Raw genomic sequence first — 22691 nt, forward strand, 5'->3', positions numbered from 1 at the left:
ATCAATGGAAACCTCAAGGCTGCTGGATATTTGAAATTGCTACATGATGATGTGTTTCCCTCTTTATGCACTGAAGCTGGCACGTTCCCTGAGTTTTTCCAGCAAGATGGTGCACCACCACATTATGGGTGCCAGGTCCGAGCATTCCTACATGAACAGTTTCCTGGAAAGTGGATTGGTCGTCATGGGCCAGTTGAATGGCCCCCAAGGTCTCCCGATCTGACCCCCTTAGACTTTTATCTTTGGGGTCATCTGAAGGTAATTGTCTATGGTGTGAAGATACGAGATGTGCAGCACCTGAAACTACGGATACTGGATGCCTGTGCTGGCATTTCTCCTGCGGTGTTGCTATCAGTGTGTGAAGAGTGGGAGAAGAGGGTTGCATTGACAATCCAACACAATGGGCAGCACATTGAACACATTTTATAAGTGGTCAGAAACTTGTAAATAACTCATGAAAGAATAAAGTTACGTTGAAACCAAGCACACCATTGTTTTTCTTGTGACATTACCAATAAGTTTGATGTGTCACATGGCCCTCTTCCTACTGAAAAAACAAAAGTTGTATCCAAGATGGCCGACTTCTAAATGGCCACCATGGTCACCACCCATCTTGAGGAGTTTGTCCCCTCACATATACTAATGTGCCACAAACAGGACTTTAATATCACCAACCATTCCTATTTTATTACGGTGTATCCATATAAATGGCCCACCCTGTACTTACTCAGAAGTTTAAGTCAACAAGTCAAAAATCTGAGATATTAACTTGATATTGTGACTTAGCTCTTCCTGCCATTTTCCCCCTTTCAGTGGTGAAAACAAGCTTTCACATTTCATTTGTCTGAAATAAATTATGATTCAATTATTATTTCATTGGCTAGAAATAAAAATAAAAAATACATAAATAAAATAAAAATCTTTTACCTACTGGACTTACATTTTGACTGTAGGAAAAGTACTTTTTGCTATTCATGCTATCAATTAGTCATTCAAATATTATTGTTTTGTAAATTAAACTGCTTAACAGTACAGTATTCAAAGTCACATATTTTACAGCTCTCTCTATGACATTATTAAAATACAAGTGACGCTGTTATAATCGTTGTAACCACATAATTATCGCTTTACAACGCCATCATATTGTAATACATTTGGTTGTCTTACCGCTCCAGTCCAGTCGGTGGCGGTAAAGCTTCACGAAACAACACTGACGGACTGGAAGAGAAAACCAGGAACTGACTTTCTGCTGTGAGCGATGGAGGAAAAGGCTGCTAGTGATAACCCTCAAAAAACATTTACGTGCCAGTTGTGCAGTTTAACTAGCCCCTTTACTTACTACGGACAGAAACCGCCTAACACCAGAGCTATCGTGTAAGTGAAAATGAAGCAAAAAACAAACAAAAAAAACAACAACCCGTGCCATTTTTAGAGCTCTGGTGTTAGCAAGGCTAACGCTAATGTTGTTAGCCGCTATGTAACTAACCGCATGCTACGTTGGACACGGAGAGAAATAAAGTGCCCAGCGGTGACTAGACTGCACTTGGAGCAGAATAAGGCTTGAACTATGTACATGTGCCCTTCATGAATTAAAGATGGGCCAGAGTTAAGCATGTGTGTTGTTGTCTGTCGTTCGTCAGGCTGCTTGAGGAGTGTTTTATCACCAAGGACCCCTTCAGTCCGGACAGGGAGAAGTTTCTAGTTTTGGGGTCCATTTGCAGCCTTTGTGGCACTTGTATCTGTGTTGGATCGGTAAGATGTCTCATCATATCGTCAGAATATTTTCCTATCATTTAATCTCACCCATATTAAACCGTGTTGCTAAGCTGCAGACAAACTCAACCAGGAGGACTGTCCTCAGCTGTGGGCCGAATGTCCTTTTTGGATTTTAAACCCTGTGCTTTTGTCATAATTTTCCACTTGCAGATGCATGTCTGTGGTTTTGATATTTTGCTCAGATGACTCTCCGATCATGTGGCTGAAATGCTGAGTGGGCTTCATGGTTCTAAATCTCTTGCAATCAATATTCAATCTTACAAGTGGATGGTGAAAATAAATAAAGTCCAAAGAGTAGTGGCACCCACTACCCTTTGGACTTTACTTATGTAAACATGGAGAGCCAAATGCTGAACTTTTGTCATTTCTGTTTCCTTCTCACTTTGTTAGGACTGCAGCCTTTTCTACACCAAGAGGTTCTGCGTGCCGTGTGTGAACAAGCACTTGGACCAGTTTCCCCGTCAAATTCAGGTCGAGCTGGCTAAGAAGAAGCAGAGTGCAAAGGCTGCAGTGTCATGAGATCGGGAAAGGAGTCCACAACACGTGTGTGTAAAGGTGACCACGCTGGACCAACCAGGAAAACAGTGGTTTACACTGTGAATCAGACTGATCGACTTTCCTGCTGGATGTTATTTATTTATCTTAAAAGAGATCGATAAGGGTGACATCTTATTAGGTTGATGGGCCTTCCCAGCCGGTTGCTTGTGGAGGCCAGTTCGGCAACTATTCTGGGAAACAATGTGAACTATATACACGTGCAACTCCACAAACAAGTATAGCTACCGTGTAACTGTTTGTTTTAGTGGCAGAATGTGGCACAGTTGCATCATCCCCCATTAGTTACATTTAGCTGTTGCGTTAAGCATTTACTTCCATTTTATTTTATTTTATTTTTGTACTTGAAGCATACACAGCATTGAATCCGCATCTCTGCTTCCATCTGCATAAACTTGAGCAGTGTCTGTGAAGCACCATTAAAATAAAAACATCGCCTTTTGCATCGGCTGTCTGACTTTTTCACTTATTATTCCAGTTTACCTGTCCTGAGTCCAGCGTTCACTTCAAGGATCGTTCCCTACAGCACCACGCACAGTTTACAGCAGCATAAACACATTATGGATTAAACAGCAATAACATCGATATAACGCACACACGCGCTGTGTTTATCCCTACATGTTCAGAGGCTTCTCAAGGGCTAATTGAAGCAGCATGGCCTTGCAGGCAGGCCCCTGAGGGTTTTTTCTTTTACTGGCATATGCTTGCGAGGAATGCAGATGACACTGAGCTTAAGTTTCCCTTTGATTATTACAGGATTCCTACAAAGCCCACAGAATGCCAATAAAGTTGATGATCACTAGTTAAATAATGACTTTTTTTTAACAAATACAAAATGAGAACTCTTAGGGGGGGGATTGCTGTGGAACTGAAAGTGATTTTTTTTTTAAAGCGGTTTCTATTTTCTGTTTAAATTCTGAGCACGCACACGAGCAATTACAGCCAGTGAAGCACACAAACCAGCCCTGTGGCACCAGTGGCAAAGTCTGACAGCGATAGGCACCGAGCCAACGATGACGAAGCCCTTCGCTGATGTCACTGGAGGGTGAGTGGGTGCCTCGTTTCTTTTTTTCGCCCCCCTTTTTCTTGCACTTTTCTCGCATTGGAGCCCCAGGTGTCCTTCAGTGACCTTGGAGCTGTAACTGAACAGAGCTACAGTGATCGCATTAAGCGTGTCCAATCTGCTTACGTGACGCCAAATCAAATCATGCAGCAGTATCTGTCAGCACTCGCACAATCGTTTGCTGACCGATTGCCGCCGCGGTCCCGTACTCGGAGCGCTCTTACTGTCCGGTAATCCCTGTGTCAGGTGTTAACACGTGAGGTCCCCCGTGAGGTCTGATCTTCACCCCGCTGCGCGCTCTCTCTTTTATTTTTAGCGATCGTGCTAATGAGAGAGATAAAACAACACCTTCAATTTGTAACTACACCCTTCCTTCCCTGTCTCCTGACTCCCGTGTGTAACGAAACGCAGTAATTAGGCCATATTCATGTGCACAGTTATTCCAGCTCAGCTCTGTGTAAGAGTTTCTGGGCGGTTCTTGGTTCAGACCAATGAATCGCCTTCTCTGTTTAAATAGTCCTTGATGTCAACTTTTCTTCTACACTCGGAGCTGCCTCTAACGCCATGTTGGCTCTTATGACTTGATGTGTTTTCATCTGCCTTACTACGGAGTTGACAGGAGTGGCTGTGTTAAATCCCCCTCTTCTTCCTCCACACACCCACCCAGCCAGCCTCCCGTGCGCCTTCGGAGACGCTTTTCCCCCCACCTCTGTATTTTTTTTTTTTTTTTTTTTTTTTTGGATGATACGCGCGGAGCATGCATGCATCATTCCCGTGACTGTCCGTTTGAAAGGAATACTATTTTGGAAGCAGCGATTTGAAGCACGCGTGTGTTGTTTTTCGTCGTCATATGTGCAACAAAATGTCAGATGTTCGCCTTTCTAACGCGAGCCCGGTGGAGAGGGTGGATGCTCGGCAGCAGGACAACGTCAGACCTTCGGTTCGCAGAAATCTTTTCGGTAGACCGAACCCAGAGGAGATCCGCAGGGATGCGGAGAATTCGGAGCGAGAGGAGGTGCAGCGTTTCAGGGAGACTTACGATTTCGATCTGGTGGAAGGCAGGCCGCTCGCTCCGCGCAGTTACGACTGGGTGCAAGACGACGACGCACCGGAATTTTATAGCAGGCAGCCTCACAGCAGACCGAGAGGCTCTCCCGGAGACAGCAACCGGCTGGATAACGACGGCGGTGACAGGCCGTCGGGTCTCCAACCAGGCAAAAACGGTTCGAGGAAAAGGAGTGCAAAAGATGCAGGTGAGAGCTGTCATCTTTTTAGTTTTGATTGGTTTTATTTGGGCGTCTCGGAGGTGCAGCAGTTGTGTGTGTGTGTGTGGTTCAACCACAGGCTGCCATCGGTCGATGACCGTCTTATTTTGAGTTGTTACTGAAGGTGAAACTGTGCGGGAAGTTCTCTGAGAACCATAAACACGCCATATTACTGATCCACACAGTTTCCTTCTCGGGCAGCTGATCGCACAAATGCGTCTGGTGGCTTTTAAAAATGTACTCCACGCGACAACATCCTGATAACTTTTTCTGCGTGTGCTCCCCCCCCCCCCACTTCACTACAGACTCTTGCTCCACTGAGTGTATGACTAAAAGGTCGCGTAGTAGCGATGGTGGCGACGACGACGACAACGATGACAAGTCGGGCGGTGCAGGAAGTCAGACGATAAGAGCCGCGGAGGAGAGACCCGGCAGACTCGAGGTCTGAGCGGTGCTTCAGCGGGCAAACAGCGCCAGGTTAGGAGTCAGTGTCTGCACAAATAACCCAGCATGCTATTTATGCATCATGTCATGTAAACACAGTGTTTCTGAGTATGACTGGTCAACCCTTTATTGTGTGTGCGCGTGAATAACTGCCTTTTTCCGTTGTACCATTCAACAGCCTCGTTTCCTCTTTATGTCCCACAGAGCAGAGAGGAGAGACCTGTTGCTGATGGAATACTGTAGCTTTTTTCTCATCATCTGACAGAGGGGAGAGATTTTTTTTTTAAATTATTATTATTTTTATTTTATTTTTTTTAAAGCAACCTTTTCCTGCAGAAGAGAGGAGGGAGAGGCTGCACAAGCACTGAACATGTACACTATCAAGTTTTGGCACTCATATTAATTAATTTGCCTCAGAAGCAGCAGACAATGTAGCATTGTGCAAATTGATTTTTGCTCATTTGTTTTGTATCTACTACCTATGTTTCAGATGTAGCACATAAAAAAGCATATTATGCTTTTCATACTTTTTTGTTAATTGTGTTTTAAGTGTAAGTGTGTGAATTTGACATGGGAAGTTGCAGTGCAATTTCCAACAGAGAAATATTATTTTGTTATAGTGGTCATTTTTTAAAAAAAAATCATTATTCAGGTAATTGATATAAGTAAAAAAAGAAAAATAAATAAATGCAGATTTTTTATTTTTTTTTTTAAAAGTCAGGGTTATGTGGAAACAAAATGTCTTCACTTTTTCTATGGCTTTATTCTCCCAGTGTTAAATATCTTTATTTTGAAGGTCCAGATGGCCACACTGTAAGTTGAAGGTCCATCTAACTGGGAATAGCCATGACAGATAAAGTTTACACACAGATCATGTCTCCCTGTTTCCCAGTTTTATGTCATTATTTTATTATAATATTTTTTTAAGGATGGGGGAGGCCCAAAGTTTGTACCTTTTTTAAAAAAAGAAATTCTCTGGGTGAGGGGTGGGAGGGGAGGATGGCTAAACTGCTGAGCAATATCCAACCAAATTTTTTTTAACAGTATTTGCTAATAATCCTAAGATTTAGCTTTTATTTTGAAATTAGGTAAGTTCATATTCTATTTACTTTTAGGCCACATATCCTTCCCCTTAGTAAGTAATGCATGTTGTCCAGGTCAACATAGATAAACTATGTTTAAAAAAAAAAATCACTGGGCCTTTTTCTTTTATGCAAATATGTGAATCAAAGATTTGTCTTTGTGGTGTGGAATTCATGTGGAACATGCAATTGCACTATTCATTTCTCATTTTAAGTGAGGGCAGAAAAACAAAGTGACACCACCTCACTCGGTGTAAAACTTTGAAGTGTACCTGTGTGCCTCATTTTTTTTCTGTCTTTCTTTTCTTTTTTTTCTTTGAAAAACACTGAAAAATTATACTAACTTATTTATGTTGAGCTTTTTTTTTTTTTTCCTTTTTCTATCTTTTTTTTTCCGTGGATGTATGTATAGCTTCCCAAAGCATAATTTTTTGCATTTTTTTGTAAATATATATTTTCATTATTGTTTTTAAGATAAATAAATAAAATAGCAAAACTGAGCCTAATAATTGATTTTATACCCTGTGCTTGTGTTTTTTTCCCCCCTATTTTCTTTAAAATGCAGCTTGATTAATTAAAAGAGCATCGCTTGTATACTAGAAAAAAAAAGCCGCTCCACCTTTCACAAACGCCCTAAGTTTAGTGATCCGCCCATGTAAACTACAAGACTGATCATAGTAATTATCAAGTCTTAGGCAAAGACCTGGGGTATTACCACATTGGAGAATAATTGTTCCTTTCAGCATGTGGAATGACAAAGCAGCTCTAGCTACACAATAAGAAACAGTCAAATCACTCAGTGAAGAAGTATTTGTCACACTTTTTTAAGACACTTTACTATTAAATAATGTGCAAAATGAACTCTGCTTCCTATGAAGCTACTGCTCAGTAATCTTATATATCTTGTATGCTGCAGGACTAAATCCCTTATGCCGCAGCAGAGTGCAGACTGCGACTGTGCTCGAGCTTTTTCAGCTAAGCTCTGCCTCTAAAGTTGAAAACAACAAGGGTATGTCCTGAGGAAAAGAGGGAGAGAGAGAGAAAAAAACTTTTTTTTTTTTTTAAGTTATTGCCCTTCCCTGTCTCCAATCACAGCAGAGAGAAGAAAAGCAGACCACTTAGGAGCCAGCCAGTCAGATAGCTGTGGGAGGGAGCTTTGGACAGAACAGGCTATTCCTTTCATAAGACACAAACCACCCAATTAGTTTCATTGGCTGACTCTTTCCCGTTGATACCAGTGTCTAGGAGTCAAACAGAGTGAGTGAGCGAGACAGCTTTCCCTATGATATACTGGCTGTGAGTGTCTGCAGTCATTTTGAGCTAGCTCATGCCCCTTCTGTTAACTTTTACAGAATTATAAAAAAAAAAAAAAATTCACATGCTTTTAACCATAAGTGTCAATTTGCACTACAATAATAAATTGCATCAGCATTAATCTGACATTTATCCATTCAGGGGAAGTTTTCAATTGTGTTTCCTCTGGTTCGGTGTACTTTATGTGGATATTAAATATTAACTGTTTAATAAGCTCTTAATACTTCTGCCATAATCGCTCACTTTAAAGAACAGCCTTTTCCGTTTCCTGAAAGTAGGTTTTGTGCTGCTTACGAACTTATTTTTCACCCGTTTAAACCCAAACTACAGTCATGTTAAAAAAGGGAAGTTTTCACAGGATTGTGTGAAACATTAAATAAGCCCCCTGATTCAGCAGCTTGTAGAACCAACTTTAGCCACAATAACTTTAAGTCATTGCTTTCTGCACGACTTTATCAGTCTATCAGTGGAGGATTTCTGTCCCGCTTTGCTTCAGTTCACTGAGGTTTGTGGGTATTCGTTTATGCACATCTTTCTTAAGATCCTGCCACAGTATTTGAATCAGGTTTGAGGTCTTGGCTTTGACTGGGACACCTTGATTTTTCTTTCTTTTTCAGCCATTCTGTAGTAGAATTCCTGCTGTGCTTAGAATCATTGTCCTGTTGCATGATGCAGTTTCAGCCAAGCTTTAGCTTTAGACATATGGCCTCACATTTGACTCTAGAATACTCACACTGGTAATACAGTGGAGTTCATGGTCAGTTCAGTGACTGCAAGGTTATCATGTCCTGTGGCTGCAAAATAAGCCAAAATCCCCACCGTGCTTGACAGTTGGTATGAAGTGTTTGTGCTGACAAGCTGTGTTTGTGTTTTTCACAAAGTGATGCTGTGCATGATGGCCAAACATCTCCACTTTGGTCTCCTCTGTCTAAAGGACATTGTTCCAGAAGACTTGTGGTTTGCTCAGATGCAACTGTGCAAACCTGCCATGTTCTTTTTAGAGAGAAGAGAAAAGTAGAAAGAAGTCTTTAGAGAGAAGTCTTTTTTCTAATAGTGCTGTCGTGACCTTTAACATTTAACATGCTTACTGAGGTGTGCAGAGTCTGAGATCTAGCTCTTTACTGTTCAGGAATTTGTCTGAGCATGGTCTGACCCGAGGGTGTATTTGCTGGGAAGACTGTGGCATTGTATTAACACACACCTGAATGCTCCAAACCACCACAAAGCCAAAACCTCTGCTTTTTAGAAAGGTGGTGACACTTGCTGCTGATATATTAGTATCAATCAAAGTCTGACTGACTGCTCATGGCTGCTAGTTATCCTCTTAATCGCTATGGAAGCACTAAGGGTGTACTTAATTTTTCACAGGACTGCAAAGACTCCTATAAGACTTTTTTTCCCCATATGACTGTAACGTCACTCGTGGAAACATGCAGACCGTGCAAACCAAAGACTAAAACCAAAGCCTTTCCGGTCAGTATTTATACAAAGATTATCACATACAGAGCGCACAAATGAACAAATCATTACCCTCTTTTATCCAGCTAAGTCTAGCTAAGCTAAATTCTGTTCAATGAGACACTGACCAATGAAGGAGACAGAGGTTCAAAAAAACCAAAGACAAGCAAAGGCTAAGCGTGACCTCTACTATAGTTAGCTACCATAGAGGGGTAACGTCACGACCTCTGCTGTGTTTTCATTGGTGTTATTATCACAAACATAATATGTTTGCAGTAAGTGATATTTCTAAATAGAGCACAGCACCTATTGCGACCATAAAAGACCAGCTTCTCAGATTCACATATGGCTGTCTGAACCCTAATGAGAACCAGAACCTATAAATGGTTAATGTTATATTTGCATGCTGTCAACTTCCTGGCCAGCAGTGGCAGCAAATGTCAAGCATTTAGTCATATCAACAGAGTCAGAGCTCTGTAGATGTTACTGAAGACAGAAGTGTGGAAGTCACATTAGGATGTTAAGACTGAAGAACAAACAATTAAATGGAAATGGATCTTTCAACAGGATGATCACCCTAAGAGCACAAGTTGCTATATGGATCCACAAGAAGAAATATTTCAATAAACCTTGTGCTGCCAGGGGATCGACTTACTTTTTCCACATGCTCTTTGTTTTTCACATGACTTTATCTCTAAAATGTACTTTTGCAAGATTAGATCTCTTAAAAATTAGATGTTCCTCACTCGGCTATTACTTTTGTTGCAGTGGAAGATTAAGAGGCGTAGGATCTAACATCAAATCTGCCATCTGCATCTTTACTTGCATCAACCCTGATTGGATAGACAAACCATGTTTCCTTTTTATAAGCTCTTCCAAACACAAAGGAGCTCGTTTCCTTTTCTTGCTTCCAGTCACAACATTTCCCAACATTTTTCCAAGTCCCTGAACACAACTTTTGATCTCCTTCTCGTGTAGTGATTTATATCCGTCTACAATGTGCGTTTAGAGGGGTGATGGTGGTACCTTTCATGCCAAATGCCTAAGTTTGAGTCAAACAAGTTGCATGCTCACCCATCATTTGTACCTTTTATAAATACATTATTAGGTTTAGGCATTGAAAACAACTGGGTTAGCCGTGAGGCTCAGCTTTCAGTTTAACTTTTTGAATAGGCTGGGTCTCAGGAGAATAAATACACAACTAGTCGCCAGCCAGTCATGGAGTGCATATATTTCCCTAGTGGTTTCCAATGGTCTAGGTCTACATGACTGGGGCTTCAATAATGTTCAATTTTATTTAAATAGTGCCAAATCACAACAACAGTCACCTCAAGACGTGGTAGATAAAGACCCTACAATAACACAGAGAGAACCCCAACAATCACACAACACTCTTAGCAAGCACTTGGCAACAGGGGAAAGGAAAAACTCCCTTTTAACAGGAGAAAACCTCTGGCAGAACTAGGCTCAGGGAAGGGCAGCCATCTACCGCAACCAGTTAGGGGTGAGTGCAGGGAGATAGGACAAAAAAATACACTGTGGAAGAGAGCCAGAGATTAATAACAACAAATGATTAGAAGCAAGGTGGCGCATAAACAGTGAGTGAAAAAAGGTGAGTGAAGAAGAAAACACTCCTCTCTCCCAGAAGCCTAGACCTATTAGAGCATAACTAAGCGAGGGTTTAGGGTCACCTGATCCAGCCCTAACTATATGCTTTGCCAAAATGAAGAGTTTTAAGCCGAATCTTAAAAGTACAGAGTGTCAGTCTCCCGAATCCACCCTGAGAGCTGGTTCCACAGAAGAAAGGCTTCTTTATATTTGAAGGGTTTTTACCTTACAGTATAAAGCTAGTTTTAACAGAGAGCCAGTGAAGAAAAGCCAGTACAGGACAAATGTGCTCTCTCTTTGTATTCCCTGTCAATAGTCTTGTTGCAATCGATTTCACAGCAACCTCATGCAAATACTTAGCAAACATTCAGGAAATCCACATTTTTCCCTCACCAGGCAGTCACCGATTGCTCCAAGGCCTTTAAAGTGCAGTATGCTGCTCTATTTAGCACTGTTAGTCCCGCAGTAAGCCTCCTTTAACCCTCTGATTTGTAAATAAGCATTTTTTTCATGGGTTTCAATTTCAAGCTCACAGTTTAACAAATAAAACATCAACCACTGTGAAGCATTGTACAGAGCTGTACTCGGCATGACCTCAAAACCACACTGGAGGGTAAGCTTGTCTGTGAGTCTCTGTGTTAACCCACACTGACCTTTTATAATCAATACACTCCAGCCGGGGTGGTGAAAAAGATACCCACATGCACACAAAGTTAAAGCCTTGACTTTTAACAGTCTCTTATACCCTTCAAGATGTATGAAGAGTTTAATGAGTCCCAGTACATATCGGGTTCACCGTGAGCAGTCCTGCATTTGCTTCTAAGTCAGGAAAATACTACCATACTCCCAATGTTAAATTTTAGCAGGCCCCTTATTATTGCTGCAGATAACGAGAGGAGAAATGGGTCATAAAAGTCTGACATCTTTGGAGCTGACGCTATTAGGAGATATTCAGCAGAGGCCCTACAAAAGTATGAGCTCATAGCTTGGCAAACTCCACTGGGGAATGGAGGTGTGTGTGTGTTTTGAACAGTCTTGTCTTGTTTTAATCTAGAAATACAACTTCCCCCATCTGTTTCAAATTATTAATTTGTCAATTTTTTAAAACCTCTGGGTTTTGTTTTTGTTTTTTTTTACAAGGGCAGAGCTGCGTCACTTCCCCGTTGTGTTATGGTCCATGCTATTGGCAGCGGTGAGATCTGGAGAGATAAAGTAGAGATAGACGGGAAGAAAGAAGAGAAGGTAGAAAGAAAGAAAAGGGAAAAATGAGGGAAAGAATGGGTAGTTAAAGAGAGGGAAGCAAAGATGGGGTCTTTGGCTGTGTCTTGCTACATCCTGGCCAAATCACGTCCAGTGCAGGATGTAAACAAACTAATCTGCCAATGCGAAGTCTTTACACATTTGGGTTTTTTCTGGGCTCTGTGACTCATGCAGCCTGACTGCCCTCCCTTCTACAGTCCTGGAGTGTTTAGTTTGCCTTGCAGCAGGGGTCACCAAGACTATGCAGGCCTGCTGTGTTCCTTAAATATGCATACAAATAGTCTTCAATGAAGTGGATAGAAAAAAAGTTATGGATTTCCAAAACTAAAGCTCCTGGTTTCTATGCAAAGACAGGCAAGCTTTTAAATGTATTGTCCTCGAGATTTCAGTCCTGCTTGATTTGTTACCATAGCAAAGACTGTTTGCACTGTAGACAATGTGCAGCAAATACACTAATTTTGATATAAACACAGATACAAACTCCTCACTTTCTGTAAAATTTGCTGTTTTGAGATCAGATTATGTCACCTACCAGACATTCATTACATCTGTATTCTGCAAAGACCTTCTCCTCTGCTTCTGACTGGCTCTCACCATAACATTCACATCACATTCCTTCACTGTCACCATATGGTGGATTTTTGTAAAATTCTTGTGGGGTAAAAATCAGATTCAGAAAATTGGTATTTTAGCTCTATATGTAGGTGATTTAGCTGGGTAGGTAGTTTTATAAGAGGGAAAAGGATAACAGAAAAAAAGACAGTGTGTCTCTCTGTGCTTCTTCTGTCAGCTTCTCCTCTTGTTAGTGTTGTTTAATTTTAAACATATATAGTATGAAAGATGGCTGTAGCCACCAGGATTCCACCCTTTGGTTTATAAAGTCTGGTGTGATGCCTTGATGCTCATCAGGTATAGACATTTTAATCACAAGTCATTAGCAGATGAGACTACCCTGGAAATTTTTCTAAAATCCAAAAAAGTAAAACTTGTGCTTTTTGAAATATGTTGGCTGCAGTCCAGTGACACAGCTTTTATTTTAAACATGAGCCTTCTCCATTTTCAGTTTGCGTTGCAAGTTGTAGTACCACTCAGCTAGTAGTTAGCAAGTATTTGCATTCAAAAGTGAATACTACAGGCAGCCGTGGCATTCTCCTAGCAACCACAGCTAACGAATGAAATGAAAAAACAGACACATTTTCCAAGAAAACGGTGATCATATCACATCCAATATGGACAGCAACTCAAGCAATGTGTGATATCATGTGAGATACCTCAATAGGACTAGGAGTCTTCTTGGAGCCACAACTATTACCATCTGATGGCCTCTGGACAGATTGCAAGAGTAAGGTACGAATTTGGACCTTGTGTGGGCGGTGAAGCAAGCAAACACATGCCCACACACAATGAAAACAGAGAGCAGAGGAGAGAAACTAGCAGAGCTAGTGAATATACACTTACTACCAATACTTCATACTTGTTACAAAGTTCTTTCTGCTTTTGTCACGCTTTTCCTATGTATGCACTTTTTTTTTGTTTTAGCACTTGACGCAGGATTAACTGTGTATCACTCTAGAAGGTAGCATGGTAAAGTGCAGATGTTAGCTTGAGGAAATTCCATCCTCCAAGATTCATTATAATTATAAACACAAAAACAATGAGCCAAGCATGCACAGTGAGCAAGATAACATCCCTTCCAAAGAGGACAAACTGAGTGTGTGTGATTTGACCTTGGATAAAAGGGCCTAAACTTACTAACAAATCACCCAATCCAGCGGGGGAAAAAAAAACACAAATACTGACACTGTAACAAAGGACAACTTGAAAAAAAGGAGCCAACATGGAGGTGCCAAAAAATTTCCTCTGAGGTATGTGTTGCACACTTGGAAAAAAAGACACTTCCAGGCGTGCATGAGTTCAGAATCATTCTCTTTACTCGCTCATTTGCAACTGCAAAACACAAGCACTTCAGTTTAGCGTAGCTGAACTCTGCAGGCTGCCTGTGCAGTAAAACACACAGAATAACTTTTCAACTACTGAACATGTGCTAACAAAGTACTCATTTAATCAGTATTTTCCTACCAATGTTCATATTACAATATTCTGCACACCCGCATGCTCATCCAACTAGTAATGTAGCAACTGGAGACTACTCTCTCGATCCTCTTATTAACCATTTGCGACATGATATCCAGTTTCACACAAGTTCAGGTACATCGTGTAAATCACAAACTCCGACATTAGCATTGTGTTACATTAATGACAGTAGCTTACTCTAATACATTTCTTACGTCAACATCAATCTGTTTATACATCATCACATCACTTGTCCTCACCTGCAAATACAAAACACAAGCACTTCAGTTTAGCGTAACTGCACTCTGCAGGCTGTCTGTGCAGTAAAGCACACAGGACCCCAAAGCTGCCCGATTCAGTGCCTGCATGAGCGTAACCCATGGGAATCATCATTGACCAAAATATTTTAGCTGGATTGCCAGTGAGAACAGTATGTGTCAAGAATACAGTAATAAAGAACTGAATGCATAACGTAACAACGATAAGCACACCAAACACATACAATTATTGGGGGGGGGGGGGGGTTCAGTTATCTATTACAATACATTCATCTGTGTCCACCCATGAAATGAGTCCCACATATGTTCCACTGGGTCAGCCCCCAAAGATGCAAAGGTGGGTGTAGCTTGCAGCTCTAAAAAGTGAAGTAAAGCCAATGTACAGTACCTTAAGCCTGCATTCTTTTATAAACCACCAGAGAACAATTCATGGTCCCACAAAAAACATGACGACTAACTGTGTAACGTCAAGTAAATAAGACCCTGGTCACACAGGCCTAGAGACCGACCGGTATGGCAACCACCTGTCATATGAGAAAAATGTGAGTATTTCCTGAACGGTTGCGATGGGTTTTTCACCTTTATTAGTAAAGTTAAGTGCAGACAGGGAAGCAGGAAAAGACACACAGCAAAGGGCCTTGGGTTGACAACAAACTCAGGCTGCTGTATGTGGTCTCCTGCTCAACCCGTGAGCTTAACTGATGCCTCCCACTCCCACAAACTGTATCTAGTTACGCGTTGGGAATAATAAAGCTCTGGTTAAACAAACACTCACTGAATATGCACTGCAAGGTTCTCATATTTCCTTATGTTCTCCCAATGATTGTTGTTGTTTTATTTGTCCGAGTGGTAGATGATTTTTTTTTATTTTAAAGGTAATAGTAGTAGGAAATGCAACTCCTTCATATCATCCTAAATTAAAAGAATAATGATTGGATATAACATTAATCTGCTATTTTATGCATTTTGCCATATTTGAGTGTGGCATTAAAACATTATTGTTATTACATTATTGTATTATTATTTTGATTTAGCATGGCAAAGTAATAAAACTGAAAACATATGGCTTTGGGTTTACATTAATTTAATTTAAAATTGAAACCTTTTAAATGGATAAAAATAATAAAAATAATAATAAAACGCACACTCACGTTGACACAGACACACCCCATCAAGGCCTCATCAACGCTTCAGCTTTGATCTCTTCTCTCTGACCCTGAGGGTTCAGTGACATGACACATCTCTGAGAGAAAGAACAAGAGAGCAGTGGGTTAGTTGAAATAAGGCAAGCGTCACATGCAGAGATAAGACACACAAATACTAACACTGTAAAAAAGGACAACTTGAAAAAAAGGAGCCAACATGGAGTTGGAAAAAATTTCCTATGAGGTATGTTCATGGTGTAGCTTCCAGCTCTAAAAAGTGAAGTGAAGCCAGTGTACAGTACCTTAAAACTGCAATCTTTTATAAACCACCAGAGAACAATTCCTAGGTCCCGCAAAATACATGACTAACTGTGTGAATAAGACCCTGGTCACACAGGCCTAGAGACTGATATGGCAACCACCTTTCATAGGAGAACAATGTGAGTATTTCCTGCGGGGTTGCAATGGATTACTCTACGCTAATAGCAGTTGCTGGTAAAATTGCAGTTGAAGTCCCAGTCAAACACATCTACAGACTGCTCAGTGACCCCCTAGCTACCATGTATAGGTAGTGAAACACGCATTTACTAGTCAGTTGGGAAACGCCCTTATGATTGCAGACTAACATGAAAAAGTGAATGCAGCCATGGCATCTTATAACTATGAAAGCAATCACTGGGAGGTTTTTGGTGCAGCACCTTCTCTGCAATCAATTTAACCTGGCAACAGCCTGGTCCTCTTTGCTGTGTTTCTGTCGTTAGTTGTTACCTTTAGGTACATTTGTAATAGATTCTTTAACAAATATTAAGGGCGTGTCTGTGAGTTGCACCCATACGCATCTTATTAGCCAAGCTAGTTAGCATTAGTTGATAACTTAGCATCCAGTCCTTCAACAAAATATTGTGACTTAGATGACTTGAAATGTTCTCATAAAATTAACTTAAACTGAACCTTCCAGCCCCCCCATGACAACAACAATGAGTGCTAAATAAAGTAAATGTAAAAGAAAAATATGAAAGTAGCTGCTTTTACATCAGTACTTTGGTCATAAACCAAAGTACAAATGGACAAATGGAAATTTTTACCTGATAGTAATGGTATACTAAAATGCCTCCACCTCACTCTAACATCCTCTTCTGTCACAGCAACCCTTAGTATCTCTGGCATCTCCGGCTCTGCCTCCTGTCTTTTTGTCAGTGCCATTATCTCCAAAACATACATCATAGCAGGTCTTAACATGTAGTCCAGGGGTGGGCAACTCCAGGCCTCAAGGGTCGGTTTCCTGCAGGTTTTAGATGTATCCTTGATCCAACACAGCTGATTTAAATTCCTAAATTATCTCCTCAACATGTCCTGAAGTTCTCCAGAGTTCTCCAGAAGCCTGGTAATGAACTAGTTCATTACCATTAGTTCATTATTCAGGTGTGTTGAGTCAGGGTGATCTCTAAAACCTGCAGGAAACTGGCCTTCAAGGCCTGGAGTTCGACACCCCTGTTGTAGTGCTAGATTAAAATTTAGTGCAACTGTATTTATCAGAATTTTGAGACACGAATTGGTTAAATTCCCTGACCTTCCCTTTATATTATTAGGACATTTTAATTTGAAAGGCCAGCTGTAAAACACTAGAACAACTTCCTTTTACTGTGTTTTTGTGGCCACAAAAATCTAGTTTTTGAAATATTTTGCTTTAATAAAAGTGGTGAACTGACTGACATTGCGCTAGAGTCATTCTCCTTTTGTGAAAGTGTCTGCTGTTCACCAAATAAAAATACATTTTCATGAGCACAACATTTCAGGGACACTGATCCCTGACATGTCAAATAAGATTTTTGAAAATCAAAACCACAGGGCTAACATATTAAGCATCTGAAAAACTCGGAATATTGTAACTTATCTGCGAATATTTGAACGTGATGTTACACAATTTATGAGAGCAGAGTGGATTTATCTTTGAACAATGTATGTGACATTAATTCACTGATCCACACCACCAGGATATACAGGAATGAGATTGGAATGTCGTTCGGGCTGGAGAAGTGTAGTCGGATGATAACAAAGAGAGGAAAGGTTAGTCAGAACTGAGGGGACAGTTACAAGTACCTGGGGATCCCACAGGCAAATGGGAACCATGAAGAGGCCGCTAGGAAAGCTGCAACCACCAAGTATCTACAGAGGGTCAAGTCCTGAGGAGTCAGCTGAAGAGTAAGAACAAGATCCAGGCTATCAACACCTACACCCTGCCCGTGATCAGGTACCCTGCTGGGATAAAAAGCCAAAGGAGGAGATAGAAGCCACTGACATCAAGACCAGGAAGTTCCTGACCATGCATGGAGGGTTTCACCCCAAGTCCAGCACCGTGAGGTTGTATGCTAAGTGGAAGGAAGGAGGCCGGGGACTGGTGAGTGTCAGCACCACGGTCTAGGATGACATAACAAACATCCACGAATGCATCAGGAAGATGGCCCCAATGGGCCACGTGCTCAGTGAATACCTCAGGCAGGAGAAACCCAAGAAAGAGGAGGAACCATCATGGAAGGACAGGCCCCTGCATGGTATGCGCCACCAGCAGATAGAGGAGGTAGGACATCCAGAAACCCTACCAGTGGCTGGACAAAGCTGGACTGAAAGACAGCACAGAGGCACTAATGTCTAATGAGGCACTACACCAAGGGTGGTGGAGAATGACCGAGCTAAGACCCTGTGGGACTTCCAGATACAGACGGACAAAATGGTGGTGGCTAACCAACCGGACATAGTGGTGGTAGACAAACAGAAGAAGACGGCCGTAGTGATAGATGTAGCTGTTTCGAATGACAGCAACATCAGGAAGAAGGAACACGAGAAGCTGCACAGGACCCGCAAGCTTCCAGGCCTCTGGTAGAGGACCCGAGCTTGAATGAAAGACCGCAGGGGCGAGAGGGGATTAAAATTTTTTTTTTAATATATAACACATCTGCTGCTGTTGATGTTGTGTCAGCATCTTACAGAGAGAAAAAAAGTTGAAAGTTTAGTTGAAAGTAGGCACTGGGGGCTGTTCTATTGATGTGTTACTAACCACAGCAGAAGGTGAGATCTAGGCTTCAGAAGTGTTTTTTTTTTTTTTTAAATGCATTTACTAATACATACATATATATGTATGTGTGTATATATATATGTATGTAAAAAATTTGTTGGGCCTATTTTAGTCTACCTAATCTACCTGTTGTCTGTATGCTGCATGACAAGAGACAGGCAGGCAATGCTTTTCTCATGAATGTTGGATTTGGTTTTTGGGGGTGTGAGAGAAAAATCTAGAGAAACAACAAAGGCACACACCTGCAGGCTTTATTTTGTTTCTGAATTTCAATGGTATCAGGGTCACCGATAGCCCACACATTTGCCAGACGCATGCACTTCCCCTCATGCACTCACACATGCACACAGCCCGAAGCTACCGCTGCCCACACACTTTCACTCTTGAAGCAGCTTCTTTTTATCTGGTTTGTAGATAAAGGCTAACATTTGGAACCAAGCAACACATGCAGAGAGACATCAGACGACTTTTGGCATCGATCACATCAAACAAGGGCAAATCCTGCACCCACGCCATGGTGAACCACTTCTATGTGTGAGTGTGAAAGAGAAGAGGAAACAGTGAGCTCTAACAGACAACAACAAGTCTGTCTGTTGCCTAAACCACAAGCCAAATGTCACATTCAGTGCAGAGGCCTCTTTTTTCACAAATAAACAAATACTGCAGATTTTGCAAATTTAAATTAATAAAAAAAAGTACATTTTACCCATTAAATGTCAGCTTTTTTTAAAACTACGTCAGCATTACTAGTCAGGAAAACAAATAGACATAGTCAGCACCAGCTACCTATCTCTCTCTTAGACATGATAAATGTCCACTCACAAGGAAATCAATAAAAGACACCTGTGAGCACTTGGGCCCAATCCAAAAAACATGCTGCCCTTTTATGACTGACGACGATGATGATACATTTAGCTTGCGATAAGCTGCACTGGTCGATTATTAACTGTAATTAAGGTCAACAATCATCACGAAAGCCAAATGTTCGAGTGCATTGGGACAAAGGGCAGTGTACATGAGTAATTGATAAAGGGATAAAAAAAATAAAAAATCCATCTCTGTGCTGGTTTTGATAAGGTGAAAAGGTCAAAGTTCAGCTGTTTGTCACTACAAAGTCTCCTGTGTTTTCAACTTTTATACATTTTGGGGTTTTTAATAATAAGTAACAGAATATTCCACCAAACATTCAAGGAAATTTTTTAAGCAATTGTAGGCTCATTTTTAAATAAATTTCCTCAACGTTCTTGAACTATTGATTCAGTTTGCATCACACATTTGTGCAATGTTGACTTATTCTGCAATTTATTACACATCTGCTTATCTTACTGTTTTCAGCAGCCAAGGTATGCATAGCTTCTGCAGAAGCAAGTTTCTGTATTTACCAGCAGCCACCTTTAATCCAACTAAATGAAATTTTGTGTATATTTAAAAAAAAATCTACATCATTCCAAGCACTTTGTTGGTCTGAACTAGCAATAATTTTACTACAATATGAGCGATAAGTGCTGTTTGTAAAGTTCATTTTTGATATTTCTGCTTTAACAAAAAGAATCAGGAAATGCCATGTGTTGAGTATGTGTTTTGCTTAAAAAGTCTCAGCCACATTATGTAGATTAGTTTGCATTATTTGTTGATCAACTGTGATAGCTGATACCCAAGTAGAAGAAAACACCAATAGCTGTGTTTTCCATTACAGTGACTTTGTCTGTGTGTGTGTGTGTGTGAGTGTGTGTGAATGCAAACTTGCATGTTTGCAATGATATCTGAGCAAACATAAAAGTTTACATGTTTACAGATTGTGGTTTTATAGGCCTTTAAATTATATTTGTTCTTCTCACTGTGTCAAAGGATAGCGCAGAAGGCCTGTTCCAAATGCAGATTATACTGAATGTAGCTCAACAGAATAAAATACTGCACTAGCTCTGGGATACTTTCACTTAAAGATCTGATTAGTAAGAATATTCACAGAAGTGTGACTGCTTGTGACACCAACTGAAAGAATAAACATTAAGGTACATGACAGCTAGCAACAAAAGCTGATCAATTTATTTATTTTTTCTTGCATCCAGATCTACTGCATCATTTATACAAATGTTAACCCACCATTCTCTAAACTATCATTTTAAATATTTTAGGTTTATATATCAAATGAAATCTAAGGAGCTTGGAGTTCTTCAAGTTGTCCAGTCACTTTTGTTTCCAAGCTCCTTAGATTACCACGACCCAGATGACTGAGAACCTACACAGATATACCAGATGAAAAAGTAAAAAGAATGTGGGACACAGGGGTAAAGCTAGGTGGTTCCCTTGGCCCTGTACCCCATGGCCATGTCCAGCACCCTTTACACACTTTAATACACACCTTCACACTGTATTGTGAAAAGCATTCACTCACTGCTGAGGTGCATAGTGTGCAGAAGTTACCAAATTTCTGTAGAGTCAAAGTAACTCTTAATGCTTCGGCATACCAAGACATCAGCTTTGTGAGAAAAGTTTGGGGATGGCCCCTTCATGTTTCAACATGACTGCGCAGCAGTGCACAAAGCAATGTCCACAAAGACATAAATGAGCAATTTTGGTGTGGAAAAACTTGACTGGCCTGACCTCAACCAGACAGAACCCTTTTGGGATGAATTAGAGCAAAAACTGTGAGCCAGGTTTTCTTGTCTTAAGACCAACATTTACAGGATACACCAGGTATAACAACTAGCCTGCTGCTAAATTAAAGTTAGCTTAAAATAAGGACGCTAGTCACCTACGCAGCCAATGCTAACTATGGTTTAGGTGTATTGTAAATACAGACCATGGAGCCATCCAGTTTCTCAACTAATTATCCAATTAAAGGTTGAAAGTGCCCATTCCAGCTGTCACAGGGCGAGTGGGAGGGTACATCTTGAAGAGGTAACCGTTCTACTGCATGTCTAAAGACTTATTTACAGTTGCCACACTGGTTGTATTGTATGTAAACAGTGATGTTACCACAGCCGTGCCAACATTTATTACTGGCATGGTGGGTGTGTCAGACTCCTGAATGAGAAGTGTTGCCGCTCAGATAAAACCTCTGCACCAGCACTGCTATAGAATTGGAAGAAACTGAAAAGGTAAACAAAGAAATTGTTGAATTTATTTAAAAAAAAAAATTCTCAAGAAAGCCTAGTTCATTCAAGCCATTGCAGCATCTTTCTATGTATAATCTGGAAATCTCTGAGCTCCTGTACTGATATTTGAAACTGGCAGTAAAAACTTACAGTAATGTTCACAATCTGGCCACGGTGCAAACATGAGGTCATTGAAGTATGCATGAGAAGTCAAATTCATACAAAGTGTGACTCACGCGAGCAGTTATGACCCACGCCGCCATCTACGAGGTTGACGGCAGCAGGTAACACTGACACACCTGTAATACAGTCACTCTAGAATCACCAGTTAACCGACCAAGCTTGTTTTTGGACTGCTGAAAGCTGAATTGCTCACGGAGGCCAGCTGTCAGATTCAGACCTCAGATCTTACGCTAACCACTGCACCAGATAGTAGTTCATTTAGAAACAGAGACATTTAAAGGTGTTTAGCAAAATGTAGCGAAAATTCCCTCTCCGTGAATCGCTACCTTATCGTGGTGGAGGGGTTTGTGTGTCCCAGGGATCCCAGGGGCTATGTTGTCTGGGGGCTTTTGCCCCCTGGTAGGGTCTCCCATGGCAAATTGGTCCTGGGTGAGGGACCAGACAAAGAGCGATTCAGAAGACCCTTATGAGGAAAACATTGAGGGAACAGTTTACCCTGCCCGGGATAGGGTTACCGGGGCCCCGCCCTGAAGCCAGGCCCAGGGAGGGTGCCCGAGGGCGAGCATCTGGTGGCTGGGCCTTAGTCCATGGGGCCCGGCCGGGCACAGCCCGATAAGGGGACATGGGCCCATTGTCCCGCAGGCCCACCACCCGCAGGAGGCACCATAAGGGTCGGGTGCATTGTGTGCCGGGCGGCGGCCAGGAGCAGAGGCCCTGGCGGACTGATCCCCAGCTACCAAGACTGCCAATTGGGACATGGAATGTCACCTCTCTGGTGGGGAAGGAGCCTGAGTTAGCGCGTGAGGTTGAGAGGTACCGGCTAGATATAGTCGAGCTCACCTCTACGCATGGCTTGGGCTCTGGAACCAGTCTCCTGGAGAGGGACTGGACTCTGTCTCAGTCTGGAGTTGCCCCTGGTGAGAGGCGGCGGGCTGGGGTGGGTATTCTAATATCCCCTCAGCTTGCTGCCGGTACATTGGGGTTCTTGAGAGGGTTTGTTCCCTGCGCCTTAGGGT

General features: G+C 41.5%; 2 protein-coding genes across 2 annotated transcripts; both read left to right on the forward strand.

The window, feature by feature from the left end:
• The first annotated feature begins 1199 nt into the window (after positions 1-1199).
• On the forward strand, positions 1200-2774 carry cdpf1 (cysteine rich DPF motif domain containing 1). Its single transcript, XM_084910430.1, has 3 exons — positions 1200-1374; positions 1641-1752; positions 2167-2774. Exons 1-3 carry the CDS (start codon positions 1259-1261, stop codon positions 2293-2295), a joined length of 357 nt encoding a protein of 118 aa, XP_084766556.1. The 5' UTR covers positions 1200-1258; the 3' UTR covers positions 2296-2774.
• A 445-nt stretch (positions 2775-3219) lies between these two features.
• On the forward strand, positions 3220-6698 carry cdkn1ba (cyclin dependent kinase inhibitor 1Ba). Its single transcript, XM_084910429.1, has 3 exons — positions 3220-4647; positions 4965-5136; positions 5308-6698. The coding sequence occupies exons 1-2, from the start codon at positions 4245-4247 to the stop codon at positions 5105-5107; spliced, it is 546 nt and encodes a 181-aa protein (XP_084766555.1). The 5' UTR covers positions 3220-4244; the 3' UTR covers positions 5108-5136; positions 5308-6698.
• Positions 6699-22691: the final 15993 nt, after the last annotated feature.

The sequence above is a fragment of the Perissodus microlepis genome, chromosome 17 (assembly GCF_051167445.1).
Source record: "Perissodus microlepis isolate ML-2025 ecotype Zambia chromosome 17, ASM5116744v1, whole genome shotgun sequence".
NCBI classification, from domain to species: domain Eukaryota; kingdom Metazoa; phylum Chordata; class Actinopteri; order Cichliformes; family Cichlidae; genus Perissodus; species Perissodus microlepis.